Below are 21,446 nucleotides of genomic sequence, written 5' to 3'. Positions count from 1 at the left end.
TTTTACGGCAAATCTCTGGTAATATGGTGTGTAATCCGTAGTGGATCCGTAGTTACTAAGAACCTCCCAGGCACATTATATCGCACGGGAACCATTCTGTCTTTTTAAAGGAAATTTAGTAGAAATTACCTTTTGCCTCAATAATAGCTCACCTGATAATAAACTACGACCTTAAATCAGTGGTTCCCAATTAGTGTGACATATAATTTTACAAATTAAAAATCATGACGCATTAAGTAATTAATTTGAATCAATTTTGAGATAAATTGTACCTGCCATCGTCTTCAGCGCTAGCAACAAAGCTCAGTGCTAAAGTCATTACTTTATAAAAACTTAATCACAATAATAATAATAATAATAATAATAATAATAATAAATCAAATGTGTTAACAGTAAAAAAGAGAGAAAAAAAACAATGTCATAGATATATCAGATTTTGCGGTCTGAATTTTTGTTTACATCGCATTTCTTTGATTTTGAGCACTAAACAAAACTACGATTATTAACGTTCAAAAAACAAAAACAACAACAACAACAACAAAAGTCTAGTTTCACCCGCCACACAATAAGTTATTGAAGTTTACCACGAGAAATAAATGTGGTAAATTTTCAATAAAGTTAATTACAAACCGTACAATATTGCAATGTTAATTTAACCGCTTAAATTCCAATGTCTTAGATCTTAACGAGTCTAAATAAAGTGCCTCATATATTGAGCTCGTGGTGAACCAGTTTGCGTGTGAATAATTTCTTCGGTTTTCCAGGTTTTTCACACTACCAATTAAATAATTAAACCTTCACTCATTCATTTTTGAAGATGTATTAACTACAAATTGCCATACGCCATTTTACTGACCTGCATGGAGGATTTTAGTATTATAGGTTACAAAGATACTCAATCGATATTAATAGGTGTGAATAATTTATTAAAATATTATATATATATATATATATAAAGCGAAATATCACAATTCTAGTTTAGATTCAGACTGATAATGCTTTACAAGCATTATTTAGAAACGGCCTGCCTTATTCAGACACAATTTATGTGGATAAATAAATTTGACTATTGTACCGTAACTCCCTACTCGTTCCATGCTGAAGTTGCTTAACGTTGATGTAAAGGAGCAAGCTCTGCCGATAGATGTCAGTACAGTCTTCGTATCTCTTTTAAGTATTTTTTACCTTTCACGAAAATTCACGATTTCTTTTAGAAGTTTCAGCCTGGAGATTTCAAATTTCTAGAGAAGGAACTTCATAACCTATAGAAGACAACAATCCGTGCCGATTTCCTATTTAGAATTTTCTTCATTGTTGAAACAATTATATTGTTAAAGATTTGGATATCCATTTCAACAATCAAGCCATTTAAATAATTAAGAAAATTTTAAATAAAAAATCGGCACGGATTGTTGCCTTCGATAGGTTATGAAGTTCCTTCTCAAAAAATCTGAAGTCTTTAGGTTGAAATTTGTAAGAGAAATTGTGAATTTTCGTGAAAGGTAAAAAATACATGAGATACGAAGACTGTGGTGACATCTATCGGCAAAACTTGTCCCTTTAAACCAACCTTAACTAAAAGACCCTTCTTACTAGAAAGCGTGATGTCAATCTAGACATAATATGAGCTAGTTGATGGGTGTTTTTCTCACGATAATAAGACATAATATGAAAAGGACAGCTCAGGACACAGTAGACTCTCGCAATTAATGACTCAGAGGGTGACGAGTTACGGAAAATGTCGAGTTTTACGGAATAAAGAATGAATGGATTACTCAGAGCTCATAATATTTTACTGTAGGCCTATATTACCCTAATCAAAGTTTTACAGAATATACAAAACTACGATATATCCTAAAATAATGGTTAAAAGATTTAAAAAAAAAAATACTCTCATATTTACTCAAACAGCCCCTCTCTTACTAGGGTGAGGATGGGGTAAATAGAAATTTCTGCGGAAAGAAAAAAAAATGTAACCAAACTCGTTCAACAGTTCCAGGAATTAGTTGAGTTGATTGAGTTGATTTTGAGTTTAACGTCCCGTTCAGCAGCGAGGCTATATGAGACGTGGACCTACTGATTAACGTGGAATCCGAACCACATGAGCTCCCGCAGGGAATCGAACCCGGGTCTCCCACGCCCAAGGCGCGTACGCTAACCGCTTAGCCACGGAGGAGCTCTTCCAGGAATTAGTGTCATAAAGGGAAAACATGGGACAAAAACTGAAAAAAAAAAAGTACCGTAACAAATTTTTGAACAGGAAAAACATGACCTTTATACGCATAAATATGTACTATAATTACAGTTATTACAATCTACCTGAACAGTTGCACAGTGGTCAAGAACTGCCATACCCAAAGAAGCATTCAACAAGAAAAGATCACTGTTAACTAGCAGGCTTAACACTGGACTAAGAAAGAAGCTGGTGAGGTGCTATATATGGAGTATTGGTTTAGAGATTTGAACATTACAAAGTGAGAAAAGAAATATTTCGAGACCTTCGAAATGTAGTGTTGGAGGAACATGGAGAACATAAAATGGATGGAGCGAGTAACAAACGAAGATGTTTTTAAAACGGATAGGAGAATGCTTCTTACCAGGCCCTCTGCCAGTTGGATTGGGCACATCTTGCAAAGAAACTGTCCTTCTTATATCGCCTTAGAATGAAAGGAAGGAAGGAAAACGAGGAATAGGAAGAAAAAGAACACAACTGACCAATGATTTGAAAAAATAGAAGATAATGTTGGGAGTTAAAAGAGGAAGCTCAAGGTCGAGATAGGGGAAGAAACATTTCCAAGCCCAAAAATATAATAATTCAACGTATAACTTGAGTACCACATAAACCGATTTTACAAGAAGTGATCGTCGAGTTATACGGAATGTTGAGAATCAAGAATCAAGTTAGTGGGATTCTACTGTAGTTATGCCTGCAGTGAAAACGGTCTGACGTTAAGGGTCTTCACTACAGCGAAATTAAACTACCGCTAATTTTAGAATTTTTCTGTAATATCTTCAAAACAAATAAAAATATTAGAAAGGTAGAAACGTAGTGTACTAGACAATACGATTTTGCATGCGATACCTTTACCACAATTCTCCTATCTGCTTTTGGTATGCCGCTATTTACAGAACCCGCAAAAAATGCTAAATATATCTACAGTTGCAAATCGAAAGCAAATAAATGAGTTGTGATACCGGTATCACATGCAAAATCGTGTTGTCTAGTTCACTACGTTTCTTCTTTTCGAAAATTTTTATTTGTTTTGAAGATATTACAGAAAAATTTTACAATTAGCGGTAGTTTAATTTCGCTGTAGTGAAGACCCTTAAGAGCCTGCCTTACTAAAAATAATACAAAATTTATCATTTTTCTTTTGCTTGTTTATTCATAAGCGAAAGGAGATAACGAAACGCAACTTACCACAATCATAGAAAATGTTATTCTACAGTAGAAAATATGAATCTCCAGAATTTTCAGTGTTGCCATCCACAGAAATTACAGTGTTGCCAGTAACAATTCCGCCAAAATCTAAGTCAAGGCAGAGATTAGAAGAACGAACTGAACTGCATTTGATTATGTATCATGTTGTCTTGGAATTCTGTGAACTATTTTTTAAATAATAGTTGTATTTTGTTTGTAATAAACAAAAATAGTTTTAACATAAGGTTATAAAATTAAATAATAATGTTATTTGAAAAGTAGTTCACAGGATACCAAAACAACATGATACGTAATCAAATGCAGTTGAGTTCATTCCTCTAGTCGCTGCCTTAATTTAGACTTTGAGGGAATTATTCTGGCAATACAGTAATTTCTACGGATAGCAACACTGAAAATTCTTCAATTTTTTTCTGTTGTAGAACATTATTTATGATTGTAGTAAACTGCATTTTACTATCTCCTTTCACTTATGAATAAACAAGCAAAAGAAAAATGGTAAATTTTGTATTTTTAGAATTTTTAGTAGACTCTTCAGAATGAATGGAAAAACATACAATTGCATCTTACTAATCAACTCAGTGTTGCATACAAAATGTTGGAGGGTTCCCCTTTGGAAAACTGATATGGCAACGTTACCTTTCTTTCTCTTCTCCCTAGAATCGCCGTCCACAGACGATGATGGCTCATGATAGTGATTTTCTTCAGTCTCATTATGGTTCTCCTCCCGTCGTCCCACAGCACTTGAGCTTCGTGATCTGTCGTTCACTCGACCATGGCCATTCTGCTTCACACTCGCTGGTGGCGGGTGCTTCTTCTGCAAATACAACAAGTGAAACTCATACTTGGTTTCCAGGCAAATTACAACCTTATAAAAGTCTCACTGTAGATTACGTAACATTGCTATACCCTACTAAAAAATAGAATGGTAAAATGATGACAAATCCTTCTGATCGGTGTCGGTTTGAGAATTTTGGAAAATAAAATTTTCGAGTTCCCACAGGGCTGGATTAACCTATATGGAGGCCCGGGGCTAGAAAAAATATGTGGCCCCTTCTGACCACCTAATATTTCTATGAAAGTACAGCAGAAAGTTAAAGGCGTATATTTCGTATTTTTGGTCTATTTTAATTTATGATGATGATCAGGGCCCGGATCTTGTTGACCTAAAATTTTCTAGAAAGTGACCTATAAAATGACACTAAAATTCCTGTAAAATGCCCCTAAAATTCACAAAAATTGACCTTAAAACTTGCGTTTTCTTAAATGTTTATTTCGTAAAACATTGACATTGTTTAAATATCCATTGGATTTTAATTAACGTTTGTCATTCATATTCAAAAAGTTTTGTTTCAGTTAGTTGCAGTCCATGATCATTTATGTCCGTTGATCAGTCCATTGTACGTACTGAAAGCGTTAATTCACTCCCGAGTTGAAACTAGGAAGCACTCTTAAACAATAAAAGTTCGCAAGTGTAGACTACATGAGAATAATAGATAAAAACCCTGTTTAAAATCCTTGTACGCCTTCTAATCCATTTTTAGTTATTCATATGATCACATCTTTTGTGGTCAACAACCCAAAACTATCCGTTCGGCCACCTACCAATCTCCACCTTTCGTCAACCACCTACAGCTTAGTTTTCATTAGCTTGTTAAGAATGCAGTTTTTCCACCTCAATGGTCAAGAAGCATGAAAAGAGATTTATTTATCTTCGTCTTTTTCACATCCGTAAACAGTGTTCATTTTAAGATTTCCTTATATAGAAGAAAAAGAATAAAAACACCATAAGTGACCTAAAAGTTACCTTAAAATATTTTTAAAAAATGACCTGAAACTTCAAAACGGCAAAAGGTGACCAAAAGTTGACCCTTAAAAAATATATTTTTAGAACCTAGAGTTGATGGATAACGTTTTTATTAGAATTTGCCTTGTCTTATGCGTAACAGAAAAAAGTTGACTTGTCAACAAAATCCGGGCCCTGATGATGACTGTATCTTCATGGTTCTTTTTAGATAGCAAATTGAGATTTTGATCAGAGTGGAGGCTCCTGTCTATCTGGAGCCCCGGGCTATAGCCCCCTTCCCTTAATCCGGCCCTGGGTCCTCCTCAAAGAATATACTCAGCTCCGACGCATAGACACACGAAGTTCGAAACATAAAAACAAAGGAATCGTAAATTCACTAATAAGCAGGGCTTAAAAAAACACTCGCCTGCTCGCCATTGGCGCGTACGTTTTAACATTTGGCGAGTAAAGTTCGATCAATCAAAAACGTAAATTCACGAATAAATAACAGATGTCACTTTTTTTGGTACGAGACATGCCAATAAACAAAAAAAGTATTGATATGTTTATGGTGTCGCAGAGTAATTTTTGTTTATTTGTATAACACTGACTGCAAAATGATGTGGCTAGTAAATTTTTTGGCTGGCAAGTACTTGCAACCAAAATTTTTTCAAGCCTTGCAAATAAGGATATTTAAGTCAGTGGCGTATTTAGGGGGAGCTTCCGGGCTTAAGCCCCCCGAAATCTTACTATAGTAAAGTATATGAAATATCTTGCAGAACTTTCACATTTTCAGGTAAAGCCCCCCGAAAGTTAGCAAAGCCCCTCCCGAAACAAAATCGTAAATACGCCACTGATTTAAGTACATAGCGAGAGAAATCAGAAGCTATTCTCAGTATCCAAAATTTATTCTACTCCCACTAACCTTAATCTTCTTTTCACAATCCTTAAAACATTGAGAAAAATAGCATTTTTAAACCTCGAAATACATACCTCAGCGCGAAGAAAGAAAGAGGAAAATAAAGTGGATATTAGAAATGAAAGTTATTAGAAATTTCCTTCGGATGTTTTATCATTAGTTTTATTGGTATCGAGTAAAAACTGAGAGACCGGTAGCGGTCAGATGACAACCCAAATTGGCATAATTGTATCACGGTTTTTATTGCAAGAAAACTCGTAGAATATATAACTTCTACGTCCCACAACAGAAAAAAAAACGTATTAATATTCTTCTGGGTAATTATAGACGGTAACTTCACTTACCATTATAACTTCTGCTAAAGTTGAGAGGACAATAGACTGAAAACGATGTGCACTCATGTCCAAAATTATTGCCGTATGTCTATAAATGATGTGTTGTAGGAATATAATTTGATAAATTTGGCAAAGACAAGTATGTGGAAAATTTCATGTCAAAAGAGCAGTAAATAAGAACAATAAAATGAAAATAAAACTTTCTTGTCCATTTAGCAACATTTTGTTTTACTTATTCTAATTTTCGTATTTATAATCCTTTTGCTATGAAATTTACCACAAATATACATTTCCCGATTATATACATAGTACCAGTATTAAAAGTACAATGCAAAATCACTATCAAATTATATTCTTACAAGAAGACAGTTATAGATATGCGACAGTCATTTTGGACATAAGTGTACACGGATAACATAATTAATTTGTTTAAGTAATTCTGTCATCAAGATCAACTACTATGCTTCTTAAACCTTCATGTATTGAAACGAATACAAATGTCTTCAATACTTGTGACATCATGCCATTACTTATTTACAACAAAACCATATAATGGAAAATCATGTTGAAAGATTTACAATTATATCGTCTAGAACTATGTATAAAGCAGTCTTCTACACAGAGTTTCAAAACAACACCGACAACGTTTGGGAGGTGATTCCTGTCACCAAGGTAAGACGAAAAGTATAGACCAACCTGGGTGCACAAATGCTTCCTTTCGGAGTTATAGTCTACTGAAAATATGAAAAAACGAACTTTAAAGATCCATAGCTCCAAAACTATGGGAGCTACCGTAGTCGGGTCACGACTTCACTAAGTAACTAATATGTGCGCTATGCAAAAATACGTATTTCAGAATCCTAAGGTACTCACGAAGCAATATTTATAGAGAGAGTTTGGCTACGGGCATATAATTTCAAGTACTCTCCAACTCCCTCTATAAACATTGTTGCGGAAGTACCACAGGATTCTGAAATTTGGATATTTGAAGTGAAGTCTTGACCCAACTACTGTAAGTCTTGTAGTTTTGGAGCTATGGACCTTTAAAGTTCAACTTTTCATATTTTCGGCAACCTATAACTCCGAAAGCTGTGCACCCAGGATGGTCTATACTTTTTATCTTATCTTGATGTCAGGAATCATCTTCCAAACCTTGTCGGTGTTGTTTTGAAACACCCTGTATATCACTGAGATTCCAAATTCAAACTGATGGACAAAATTATTATGTTGTATTTTTTCTTTTTAAATACAATATAAGAGAAAATACTTAAGATACTTACCTCTACTACGTGAACCTCTCCCAAAGTAGGCCAATCCTCTATGTCATTGAAATTGCTAGCCTGAAAATAAATAAAAAAAAAAGATTTAATTTTCCGTTTTTTTTTTTTCTGGAAAGAAGTTTTAAAAAAACAAACAAATTTCTTGATTATGTACGAGTACGTATTAAAGGATTACTGTTGTCATCCTTATTTAAACTGCCTTTACCATATTTAAATTTTCCAGTAAGATTCCACTTCAGTCACTACACAGTTCTGATCCGACACACTCTGTGTTTTTCCTTACCATTGGAGTTCATCACCATCGTATATTTGGATTATTTGCTACAAATTTAAAAGTTTCCCCCACATGAAGGTCGGTCGGTGACTTAAGAAACTGTGGATCATCTGCTACAAATTCAAAAGTTTTCCTACATAAAGGTCGGTAGATAACTTAAACTGTCTTCACATACCAATTATAAGCTTTAATACTATCCACTAACGTAGTCTTTCTGGTTTTACTTCTATACAGGGTAGGAAGAGAACTCCATCGAAAAACCTCGGAAGGTGATTCCTTATATCAAGTGAAATTTAAAAAGTTCTAATGAACATGGGTTGAAAACCCCCTCCTTTCAGAATTCTAAACCGTCGAAAATGCAAAACATCACGTTTAAAAAGGAAAACTATGGGACCTATCACAAGCAGTGCAATCACTTATACAGGAAGTAGTACATACTTAATTCAAATATCCTACCCATGTTTTAGATTAGAATCCTCCGGTACCGGCGCAACGAGTACTTAATTAGTGCTTCAAAATGTATTCTACCACAACTTCCTTTATACAGTTCGTTTCGCCGGTACGGGAGGATGGTAAATCACGGATATTTAGATCAACTGTTGTTCCTGTCTAATTTCTTTGCACCGATTGTGACAGGTTCCAAAGTTTTAAATAGAGATGAGCAGAAGCGGTTCCTGGGTGGAAGCGGTTTTCGGCTCTGAACGGACCCGGATCTAAAAGATCCGGCTCCAGAACCGGTTTTTCGAATCCAGGTTTGGAACCGGTCCTGAAAACCGGATCTCCAAGAACTGGTTCCTCGCGGAACCGGAACTTTGTGGCCATCCCAAGTTTTAAACCGTTTTTTTTTTTTTTTCAATTTTGGTGGTTTATACTTTTAGGCTAGAGGAGACATGATTCATGAAATTGAATGATTGTGAAATTAAATTGATCTCCTACCGGGAATCGAACCCGGGACCAACATGTATCAAAGGTACAGGCACTAGCCACTAGACCAGCAGGGACGGGTCTAGACAGAACCTATAACCATGTTTCAGTAGTAGCGAGCGGCAGATATTACATTGATAACGGGACCAGAGAAACACTGACACTATATAATATTTTTTCTTCTTTAGTATTTCCAAGACGAAAGGTAAGAAAAGTTATATTATTATTATTGTTATTTTAAGTTTCTTCCCGTTCTACCGCCTCTCCAAATTGTCGCTTCCTCTACCTTCTTGGTTATATTGAGTGTATATGCAAAAATTAACAACGTGTCGGTAGTTTTTCCGCAATGTATTGTTCGGAGTCTGAGAGACTCCGCGTAGTAGTAATGTGACAAAAAACATGCGTAGTACTTACGGGTTAAAATGATAACTTGATTACATCGATACTTCGTGCACACGTCGATTAGCAAGATGTCTGTCATGAGGCATATATTTGTGCTTTACCAAGTTTGTACTTGTAGATTTATTATTCTACGTGGCTACGATCTCAAAATCTATTTCTTTAACGCTTTGACTACCAACGAGATATATGTGTCCCATGCGAATAATTCAAACGACGTTTTTTTTTTTTTTTTTTTTTTTTTTTTTTTTTTTTTTTTTTAAAGAAAATTCTAAAAACATGTTCTCCAATCGGTTCAGATGTGACCAGCAGACTGTGTTTAGTTTCCAAAACTGTGTACAGATGTCAGGAATATCCCGTATTAAAGGAATCGTATATGTACAGTACATATAAAAGAATATTCACATTAAAATAAAATGGTAGTCAAATGGTTAAACTTATTTTGAACAAAAGACGATTACTGCAATGGTTTTGAATTTGGTGTTTTTTAAACATTAATGACAAATCCATGCATTTACTTCAAAAAGGCAAATTTACCCGTGGAAACGGACATGTTAATATTCCTTTGACCAGTGGCATACACAAAATTTAATCAAGGGAGAGGCTCGAAGCTTCAAGTTTATATCGCTCTAGGTTATGTGCGATTTTTGCATACACATCTTAATTTTGTAAATGTCCATGTTTTTCATATCTTGTTCAAGTAGGAGTATTTAAAACACGAACCTGCCCACTTTGCACACGACACTGCCTGTGACGTAAGAAAATAGCTCTGACTTTCTATTGTGAAAAATAAATAAATAAATTAGCCCCATCAGGATTTCGATTCGTACTACACCTGGAGACATTCGCAGACAGAATCGGGGCTGATCCGCGAAAATGTGTATATAAGATGACATCTGCAGGACAAACTATGAATGGTTTGCCGGGTCTAACCAATTCATTGGGTCTACTAATTACCAAATCAGCTCACTGAGACTATCAGTCTCAAATTTTACTCAAATCATTGGGACTGTTAGTTACGAACTTCACCCAACAAATTAAGAAAGCGAGTTACCAGCTTTACCTAGCTTACTAATTGTGTGGGTTACAAAACCCGAGCAATCAACACGGGGAATATTTGAAGCAGAATGCAGTTCAAAGACCAATGCCAAATGTGCAGCTCAAGACTCAGCTTTGTTAAAATTTAGGAACGAAAAAAAGTCGTGCAGTCGGAAGTTTTGCAAAATTTAGAGAAATGCCCATCTCTGGTTTTCAGACATTTCATAATCCATCATGATTCACGTGAACTGTTGATGTAATCCACAGTTTGTATGTATGAAATCAAAATCATTAGTTATTTTCTTCAACAAATAACACCACTGCAACGTATAATGGAGGAAATAACTCTGCATTCGGCAGACAATGCTCAACATATGTAGCAACAATAGGTCTCCTGTGACACTTTTCAATAAGTAAGGTTGTTAACACCTGCTTCAACATGTATTAATGTTTATTCTGAAAACAACCAATACTACAGCTGCTGGCAGCTTTGAAAACCTGCGTCATTTGTGACCTTTATCTCCGTAACGGCAGAAAAATGGCAGCTTCATAAAAAGGGATTTCACGTCATTCGTCCATTTTCCTGTTTACGTAGAATATATATAATTATATCGCATATGTAATGTAAAAGTCAGCTGGAAAACTGATCATTAAGCTTGAAGCCAACTGAAAATCTGGCTGTTGATTGATTGCACGGAAGATGGATTTAGAGTTATCAGACGTATTGTTTTTCGGACACTAAATATGGCTTGACCGGGTTTCTACGGAAATGGGGAAATGTCCTCATTTGAGGTACACGATGGCTCAACGATAAGAGTATTTGACTATGTGAGTTTGGGGTGGACATTCGGGGTTTTCATTGGGGTTCTTCCGTTTCCTCTCACATCCTCATTGCACCTACACATTCATAACCATTCGCCTTCTTTAGCCTACGGCGCATAACCATGGAAGTAGAGATTTCATTTCAACTTTGAGATTCGTAATTATTAATGTATATTTGTAAATGTTTATACACAGTGTGTCTACTAAATTTTAAGACTGGCATTATCAGAAAATAATACAAACGAGAATTAATCTGATTGGTTGCTGATCTTCAATATATGACCCTCCCTGCTGTATACAGGCAATTGGATGGCTGTATAGTTTCTAGATTCCTTTCAGGAAGTTCTCTTGTCCGACAGTGTTAAGTTCCTTTGTCACAGCCGCTTGGATGTTCGAAATTAAGTCAAAATGTTTTCCTTTCAAAGTCATTTTGACCTTTGAAAACAAGAAATAATCAGGTCAGGTGAATAGAGCAGATGGTTGAAACGTACCCTGTTTTTTTTTCTCTCTTTTGCCAAAATGTCTGTACTTCAATGGTCCTGTGGCATAGTGAATTGTTGTGCAACAAGAGCCAGTCACCCGAATGAACCATTTCCGGAAGAACCCGCTGCATTCTCTGCAGTAAGTGTGCTAAAATGTTGTTGGGATGTTGAATCGATTTTTAAAAAAAAACGCTTCTCGAAATTTATCGTTTCTGCTCTGATGCGTGTCGACAGATGGATTTAGCCGTTCTACAAAGGCTTCCAATATCTATGCATAACTTCGTATGACACTTTAGAAACATACTGACAAAATGTTCATAGGGGCACGGTGGATCAGTAGTAGAGCACATACCTCTGGTATGTGGGATTACTGGTTCGATCCCCGGCCACGTAAGTCTGGTGGGCAATAGTGTCCGTAGGCTTTCTCGAGTTATTCCCGTTTCCTTTCACATGCTCATTCCACAAATTCTTCCATCATTCACTTGCCTCAATGCCTCAATCATCGTCTCCCTTAGCCTAAAGAGTATAAACGTGGGACGTTAATCTAAAATATTTTCATTTATAAAAATGTAATTTAATGTATTATACGAACTTGGACTGATGTGAGGGATTACTTTTGTCCAAACCGACTGGCAACGCAACAATGTCACCTGTTGCTCCATCCAACAGGTAACAATCCTCTAAAATAGACGCAAACACTACAACCGCTGCCAGCCAGATAGGCAAGGTGCCATTACTATGAAGCATTGTGTAATTACGACAACGATCTACAGGTCAATGAACTCTTTTACCAACAAAATGTGTAATTTGTGCATGTGCCAACACAATCTCAATGTCTACGGCTAAACACTTTCTTTCATCCAGCTGCCAAATTTCAGTACCTAATATTACACGCCACAAAAAAATGTCCACCGATGCATTTCACTTTCGTTACACACTCAAAATGCTTCGTCATTTTTCTTATTACAGCGCAGAAAAACGTCGTTCAAACTTGAATCTAATTGATGGAAACAAAGTTTGTTGTAACCAGTGGTCGAAGTGAGGCGGTATGCGGTGGTATGCCATACCGGCCTCTGGTTTTTCAGTGAAGGTATACGCCTCTGACTTTTTAGTGATCAGGACATACCGTCACGGGAGAGTAGATGCTAAATACCTTTAATACATCCATTTTTATACACAGTAATTGATTAACAACTTTGCACTTAAAAATATATTATTTCTTTACAAATAATTTCTAAGTTGATAACATCGACATTTTTCTTATATTTTTCCTAAATTTTCTTGTCTTCAAACAAGTTCATCTAGTTTTTATTTTGATGTGTCACATTACTTTGTTTCTTTCGTATGTAAGTGTGTGTCTTCTGGTCTTAATTCATTTAACTGTAGTGTTTTGAGCATGAGCGGATTTAGGGGTTGTCTGACGTGGGGGCGATTCTTCCTGGGGTTTGGAACACTCTTCAATCGAGTGGAGTCCAGGAACTTTCCGTAGGAAACTGTTAATATAAAAACTAGGTTTTAGAACATGTTCGTGTATAATTCTTTATAATACAGCATACGGGGATATTTTTAATTTTCTTTTTTTTTTTAAAAAAAAAAAAGTTGTTGACGAGGGATCAAAGTCTCTCCATGCTCCCCCCCTCGTAACTAAAGAGAAGCTCTCCAATGGTTTTCAGTCTTTATGTAAATAGAAATGCAGTCTTTTACGTAACATACCCTTACTGTATTTTAACATTTAGATAGCCGGTATGTCGCCTTAAAATCGTAATAAAAGATACCGCCTTTCATTATTTTTCCACTTCGAACACTGGTCCTAACAAGAAACTTGCTTTAAAATCTTTAGAATTTATTTGAAATGCAATATTTCGACTGTAATTGTCAACCTTGGTCATGAAAGGGTTCAGACTTGAACAAAATAGAAGTGTCACCACGTGAAGAAGTTTGGTTTGCATGGAATGCTATTCATCCAGCACTGAAACCGGAAGTTGTAGCATGGAGATGGAATATATTTTCGGGACTTTCAATTTATTGCAGCTATTGCTATTATAGTTTTTACTCTACAGTGACCACCATATAAACAGCAAGTGGTTGATTTATATCACTTTCGGGTTGAACAGTGCGTTCCGAGACAAGATGGACCTATTAGAACGCTAGAAATCAATTCCAAAAAAACTCTTATTGTTATGTCTGATCGTTTTTGCTCAACGTAGATCAATATTGAAACCGGAATTATTAGTGGGTTTATATCACTTCCGGTTTTAGTTAGGCCTGTATTTAGGTTAAGTGCTATTCTGTGTTCGAGCACAGGGCGGCAAAATTTTGGACTTTTTAAAGATTCACAATAAAGTAATATTTAAAACTAGCAACCTTCACAAAGTCCCGCACAAGCGCGAGAAAATGTGTCAATGTGTTTAATCAAGTAATCAAACATGAGAAAAGGAGAAAAAAGTTTATTTGGAAATACTTTGGAAAGAGTTTCTGTTATTCGTTGGAATAACTTAACGGTTGATTAAGAATAAATAGAATGCATTTTCTCGAACAGTAACTTAAAACCTACATGAGTAAATTACATGCCAGTATTGAGAGAATGTGTTCCCAATGGATGAGTTGTTAAGCTCTTGCCTTGTAATCAAGGGGTCCCGGGTTCGATTCCCGGTGGGGATAGAAGTGATTCGGGTCCCAAAATAAGCTGTAGGTCCCGTCCTTAGTACATCATCATCATCCCATGGAAGGCAATGGCAAACTAGCATGGGTTCACGTTGCGCAGGGACATTCGGGCAGAACATCCCATCATAATAATCATTGAGAGAATTAGACCATTTAAAATTACGTTGTAACTTTTGTAACTTGTAATACCTAAACTGCTACTCAATAAGAGCTGGTATGTTTGCAAAATCACAGCTTGTTTCCTTGTTTGAGAAATAAGTTTCTGCCGGGAGGGGTGGGGCGGAAGATTAAAATGAAATGAAATCTGTTAAGTTTTACGTCCCACGGTTATGCCGGTTAGGCTAAAGGAGACGGTGATTATGAGAGATGAATGAAATGGTGGAATGAAGAAAGTGGGAGGAACCGGGAGAACCCCGAGAAAACCCACGAGCACGGTATTTGTCCACACACAAAGTCCATACGGCGCGAGCTGGGATCGAACCAGGGATCCCAAGCACCGGAGGTGCACGCTCTACCAGTGAGCCACCGCACCACCCCCTCTGCAAGCTCGGGTAGTAGAAGTAGTGAAGTCCTTAACCTCATTGGTCCCCGCGTCACCGGCAGGAGACATCTTTTAATAATTTGAGTCTCTATGTCGCCTAGAGGAGACATAGACCCCCCCAACACTGTAACCCGTTTCTTCCCACCACATGCATGCACGTTAAGACTATAAATGGAAACAAATACAGAAATTATCCTTACAAATACAGGACTGAAGAGGATAATTCTGTATAAAATTCTGCTGTAATGGTGTAGAGCTGATATTTCGCCCAATTACGGGTCATCTGACTATACAGGTCACATAATCAGTCTTGAGTGTGGAGCAAGACCCAGCTCTGGACAAAAGTCATGATCCAAACGACACATCCCAAGTTGTTACATTATTAAGAACAAAGTGATTACGTACTTAGAAAAATCGAGGGGATTACTTTAATACCTTTTTTCAAACAAGTAGGCGAAGGAGAGCTCAATACGTATACACGGATTCCCACTTTGCGAAATAAAGCTATTCTAAGAGACTCATTTGTTATACTAATAAGAAATGGAAGGTAGAAACAACTTAACAGTAGACACACACAAACCTTTCTAATTGTTCCAAAGAGAATGGCAAACAATTCGATTACAGAGTAACGCGCTTGATGATCAAAGGTGCAGCAGCATAATTGATTGTGCGGTTAGTGGCTAAAGTATCGATTCCTCAATTTCTAGAGTAATTCAATTCGCTCGCACAAGTAAACACGACGCAAATTGCTGCAGGACACCGGTGAATCTACTATTCTCAGCTTTATTAGAGAAAAGTCAGTGATTTGCTCTTCTATTTCCCTATTATTGTGTGAAACAACGTGCATTAGCTCAATTACGTAACTTTAAAGAACGGTGTATGAGTGAATGTATTGTAAACAAGTGAGGTTCATTTCACACTGTGGAATTACGGTAGACTATTAGACTATCAAACTATGGCATTTAATACTCAAACCGTAATACATTACATGTATAACCACTGATTGCAATATATACACCGGTATATATACGAGGGCTAGTCAAGAAAGATTTGGACTGATTTTTTTTTTCTAGGCAATTTATTATTACTCAGCAACAGGCACATGATCCTTTTCAAAGTAGTCCCCGCCCATTTGAATGCACTTTTTCATTCGAGTCTTCCAGTCCTCAAACACGTGTCGCAGGCCATTCTTTGAGAGGTCCTTCAAAACCGCCTCCGATGCCTTCAGAACCTCGGAATTATCGGAGAAGCGGCGTCCACGCAGTCTGGATTTTAGGGCAGGGAATAGAAAAAAGTCGCACGGTGCGGTAGGCGTCTCCACCATCCTCAAACCTTTGCAACAGCTCCCTGCAAGTCTCCACTCGAACGGCCTTCTGCTCTGGTGGCAGGAGTCGTGGAATCCATCGCGCACACACTCGGCTCATGTGGAGGTGGTCATGCAAAATTTTGAAGGCACTGCCATGAGATATGCGTAGTGCGGCTGCCAGATCGTCGATACTGATGCGGCGATCTTCTCTAACAATGACTGCTGCCGTGTTAATGTTCACCTCAGTAACAGCTGACGCTGATACACCTGGTCCACCAGCTTTCGTGATTGTCATTCGGCCCTCTTTAAACTCTTTGAACCGCCAGAACACGGTACTTCGTGGCAGAGCGTCATCTTTGTAGGCTGCTCTCAACATTCCTAGAGTTTCTGTTGCACTTTTCCCCAGGCGATAGCAGAACCGTATAGCTGCAAATTGTTCATCTCGTAATGACTCCATTTCTTCTACAGGCGACTTCTAGAGGCGGCGCAGAACATCACCTGCAATAAAAAGTCGTGGTTACCAAACATGCAATGATTCCTTAACAACATTTTATATATATGCACAGCAAGACCCACCCTACTTGTATGCCGAACTATGAAGCTCCAGCGTTAACAGAACTGCCGGGAAAAAAATCAGTCCAAGTCTTTCTTGACTTGCCCTCGTATATATATATATATATATATATATATATATATATATATATATATATATATATATATATATATATATCGATGATTTTGTGTGTATGTATGTATGTTCCAGGGTAACTCTGGAATGTCTGAAGGAATTTTACACGAACTTGATACACACATTATTTACAGTCTGAAAAAGAGTATTGTCGGGGTAAGGACCCATAGCAAACCTAGGGGGACGGGGAGACAAAAATGATCAAAAACGACCGAGATCAGTGTCGAATTCATAGTTTTATGGGTCCATGAGCTGATTGGCGATAATTCCAATGCCCATGAAATTCAAGTTAACCACGCCTTGAATATTTTAAGTATAAAATCCTGTTTATTCGTTTTCCATACTAAAAAAATAATCCATAGTTTTGAACACAGTTTACACAAAGAATTTAAGAAAACACTGAACTCCGCGGCATCTTTTATATTTTAAGAGACAAGTTTTACAAGTTCTCTCGATTAAACTTTGACGATTCCTTAAGAAAAACAAGTTACTTACCTTTTCTATGATTCTCACGCGCTTATACTTTCTGATAAACCTTGTAGTTATCTTTCAGTGCAATGCTTTGACAGTGACGCGAACAACAAAAGAGAAAGGCAACTACAGATTCAGTAAGAAGACAGGAAGACGAAAGAATTGCACCAGCAGCCTCACACACACCACTCATGTCATTTCCGAGTCATAACAGGTCGTGGGTCAGTTCGGGTCACGGATTTCGTGACTCATTCCATCACTGCTGGTAACATGAGTTCATGAAGAAAAATGAAATTAAATCTAAGTTTTACGTGCCATGGTTAAGCCGGTTAGGCTAAAGAAAAACTGTGATGATGAGAGATGAGTGAAATGGTAGAATGAAGAATGTGGGAGAAAACGGGAGAACCCCGAGAAAACCCACGAGCACGGTGTTTATACACCACGAAGTCCACACGGCGCGAGCTGGGATCGAACTAGGGACCCCAAGCACTGGAAGTGACGCTCTACCACTGAGCCACCGCGCCCCCCTGAGTCCATGAAGAATTACGAAGACTAGACAGGTTTTAATACAGTGATATTAGCTGGCTTCCATCGCGGTTATTTCTGGCTTCCTTGACCGAAGTGTCCCACCATTTAATTCAAGCGGCTTTCCTATTGCCTCTAGACGCTAAGTTGATACTTTAACTTCAATGAGACCAGTGAGAATCAAACCCGAAGCTACACTGCATATCTAAAACATGTTAATTGTTTTGTTACATTAAAGAGCCAACAGGACTAAACGGGTCATGGTGGTAGAGCGCTCCCCTCTTCCGCAAGGGTTCCCTAGTTCAATCCCAGACAGTGAGAGTTTGTAGCGAATAACACCCTGTCTGTGGGTTCTCCCGTTTTCTGCTACATTCTCACTTAAATTCTTTCATAACCGTGCTATCATCAATTTCCTTCAACCTACATGACATAACCAAGAGATGTAACGCTAGAAATGTCATTTAAACGGCGTGACAAACATCTTGGCATTTGAAGGTGGCGCTATAAGTTCCATTTAAATGTTGCTAGCAAATGAGAGGCCAGCGGTATTGCCACGTTTATTTCGTACAGATCTACGTCTATCATCTGCCACCCGATTGCGCTGTAATTCGTCTGCTTAGCCATAGCCACAACCCTTTACCACTTGGCAACGTCGCGTCAGAGCTTGCGTTTTATTCGTTTAGCTGAAATGCCAAAATGTATGTCACAGGTTTTAACTTCGAACAGCATTAACATTCACGTACTGTATATAAACCTCTCATTCACAACTGAACTTCTGAACGGAACACAACTTTAGGGTAGAGTGCTTGTCTCAGATGCAAAGGGTTCTTTGTTCAGTCCCGGACCAAGTGACCTTGCGGATATGATACTCACAAGAGTTGGTAAAATCCCGTGTTAGTGAACTGCTTCCTCCGTTTTATGAATATATTAGAGATGATTAAAATTGTCCGAAATTTCACCTTCCGGATTTCGAAAAAAATCCGGAATTCGGAAAAAGAGCCTATCCGGTTGCAATGATGTGAACAGGTTTTGAAGGAGATGGTTGAAATTCAGCTTAAATGTAGAAGAGGCTATGTAGATTCTATATTCGAAAAGCAAATTGTCTTAAAATGGATAGAACATAGTCAAAAAAAAAAAAAATGAAACATTATTTTTAAAAAGTCAATGGAAATCAATGAAAAAAAAAACCCTCAAAATCCAAAAGAGAGAGAGCTGAAATTCAGCTCAAATGTAGAGAAAACCACATAGATTTTAAAAGCAAATTGTTCTAAAATGGATGGAACATAATCAAAAAAGCAAGAATCATTACTGTCAATGGAAAATCAATAAAAAATAATTCCTAAACTCATCTTAAAACCAAAAGAGGGAGATTGCTGTAATTCGGCTTAAATGTAGAACAGACTATGTAGATTGTATATTTTAAAAGCAAATTATCTTAAAATGATGGAGCATAGTATATATATAATTAAAGTCAATGGAAAATCAGTAAAAAAATGAAGTCGTCCATATATATCTCAAAAACTATAAAGATATAGCTAATTGAAAGCTGATTGCAAAGATATAATGAAGAGCTTAAAAACTATGTATAACACGTAAGGCAAACATGGGTAGAACATTTTCAAGGATCAAGTTACTTGAGTAAAATCAATAATAATGACAAAATATATGCATTTTCTGCGAATTAGCCAGGGCGACCTATGCGAAGGTTACGTGCTTGAAATCTCTCATCTTGACTTGGAAATCTCAAGACTATTTACCACGCAACATGACTTCTGACCTGATCACATGACACATTCTTTTAATTTTGGGAAACCAGATAGGTCCTTCCGGAATTTTCAGATTTTACTTTCTGTATTCCAGAAAGTAGAAAGTCCGGAATTGATCATCCCTAGTATATATTTGGTCAAATAATTCATGAATCACTTCCTGAAGGTTGGTGAAATTCTGTATTACGAAATCCCCATCTCTTTTTTTTTTATGTATTTGTTTAAATAATTCATTAATGTGGAACACACTAGTTTAATTCTGCGCGCATAATCTAAAACGCTTCCCGAGGCTCAGTTTATTGAGATGTTATTGTATTCGATAATTTGGGCCCAGGCCACCATTTTAAATTATGAATTTTGCGACTTTTGAAATGTTACTTGGCTCTTTTTATAAAAATAGAGTTGGCAATAGTGAGGGCCCCTGAAAACTATGGGCAGCCCTGTACATTTTCCTTTTTATCATCCTCCTTCCTTTTTCCTAGTCGTTCGACTCCTTCATTTCACCATTCCATTCATTACTCATTATCACTGTCTCTTTTAGCCTAACCGGCATAAGCGTGGGACGTAAAACTTAAAGATTTCATTTCATTTTTCATCTAAAGAACATAATTATGGGACGTTAGGATAAAGACTGATTTGGAAACTTATCAAACATCCAGTTGTTTCTACAACGAAAGCTTGCAGTCTTTTGTTTTCTTCCATTCAAATAAAAGCACACCAACACACCACTTCAAATTATCTAATTGAAAGAGACGCTCAAAATGTACAAATTGTTCTACTTTAACAATAACGTGGTACTACAATCTCATCATCCCACACCTAGTTCATTAGTTGGCAGCTGTGTTAACTGTAATTACAAGTGAATACGTAAGTAAATAAAGAAAAAGCTAACAATGTAGCAATTAGAAGTTGACAAAAGTATTTCCGAGGCCACCGTTTATTTTTGCAGAAACAATTCTTGCAGAAAGGAACATTATATGAGAGTTGTGTTCCAGATGACCTGGCATACCATTATTAACGCAAATTATATTCATGACGGTCAACTTGCAGTTTTGTGTGGCCAACAGTGCTTAGCAATTGTGTATGTACAACGATGCTTTTGAAAAAGACGTCCGCTGTCATCAGCTAGTATAGTGGTGAGCAAACAACAGTCCGCGGGACAGACGTGTCCTCCTAAAAGGCTTCGGTTCGCAACATGATTCATAATCAGACGAATTTTAAAATAATATTTGTTACTTCGAAAGAGCTGTATTAGAAACAGACCTAAAGATCAGCATTTATTATTGAGGATCAGTGCATCACAGTTCAAATCCGATTATAAGAAACTTCAGTTATTAACTGGGCGTTAGCATTACAAATAAATTGTAAAATATACCATTGCTGATTTTAATAAATGATATTGGGCCGCCTAAAGTTTTATGTTTTGTCTTGGACCCCCTGTTAAGAAGCTTTGTCCACTACTGAGTTAGTATGGTCCTGGTAATTTTCTTTCTTTTTTTTTTTCTTTCTTGAAGTTCGCTCAACTTCCTTTAAAAAGGACACACGTCACACGGGTATTTTAATGGTACCACCCCAGTACTAGGGGCACGAGTTTTTCGCACTTAAGAATTTGAAAATTTCGCGTTTCGTTTTGCATATTTCGCGTTTTGTCGCATTTTTTCAAATAAAGTTCCGCATTCTGTAGCTTTTGTGGAAAAGACTCTTCCATTGACAATTTTACAATTGTTTCTTTTATTTATAGATCACTACAGAAATAAAACCATTAATTACCTAAAAAATAAAACACG

General features: G+C 36.9%; 1 protein-coding gene across 1 annotated transcript in view; it reads right to left on the bottom strand.

Annotated features, from left to right (window-relative positions):
• The window catches only part of larp (La related protein), a 223,222-nt gene that overhangs the window by 76,644 nt on the left and 125,132 nt on the right, over window positions 1-21,446 (bottom strand). Inside the window, exons 3-4 of the mRNA XM_081737755.1 lie at window positions 7,760-7,819; window positions 4,079-4,256 (exon numbers count right to left, since the gene is read on the bottom strand). Of these exons, the coding sequence (XP_081593881.1) occupies window positions 4,079-4,256; window positions 7,760-7,819 (238 nt within the window). The remainder of the gene's footprint in view (window positions 1-4,078; window positions 4,257-7,759; window positions 7,820-21,446) is intronic.

Source organism: Thermobia domestica, chromosome 14 (assembly GCF_964235325.1).
Source record: "Thermobia domestica chromosome 14, izTheDome1.hap1.1, whole genome shotgun sequence".
Lineage (NCBI taxonomy): Eukaryota > Metazoa > Arthropoda > Insecta > Zygentoma > Lepismatidae > Thermobia > Thermobia domestica.
This window is presented reverse-complemented; position numbering and strand designations above follow the sequence as displayed.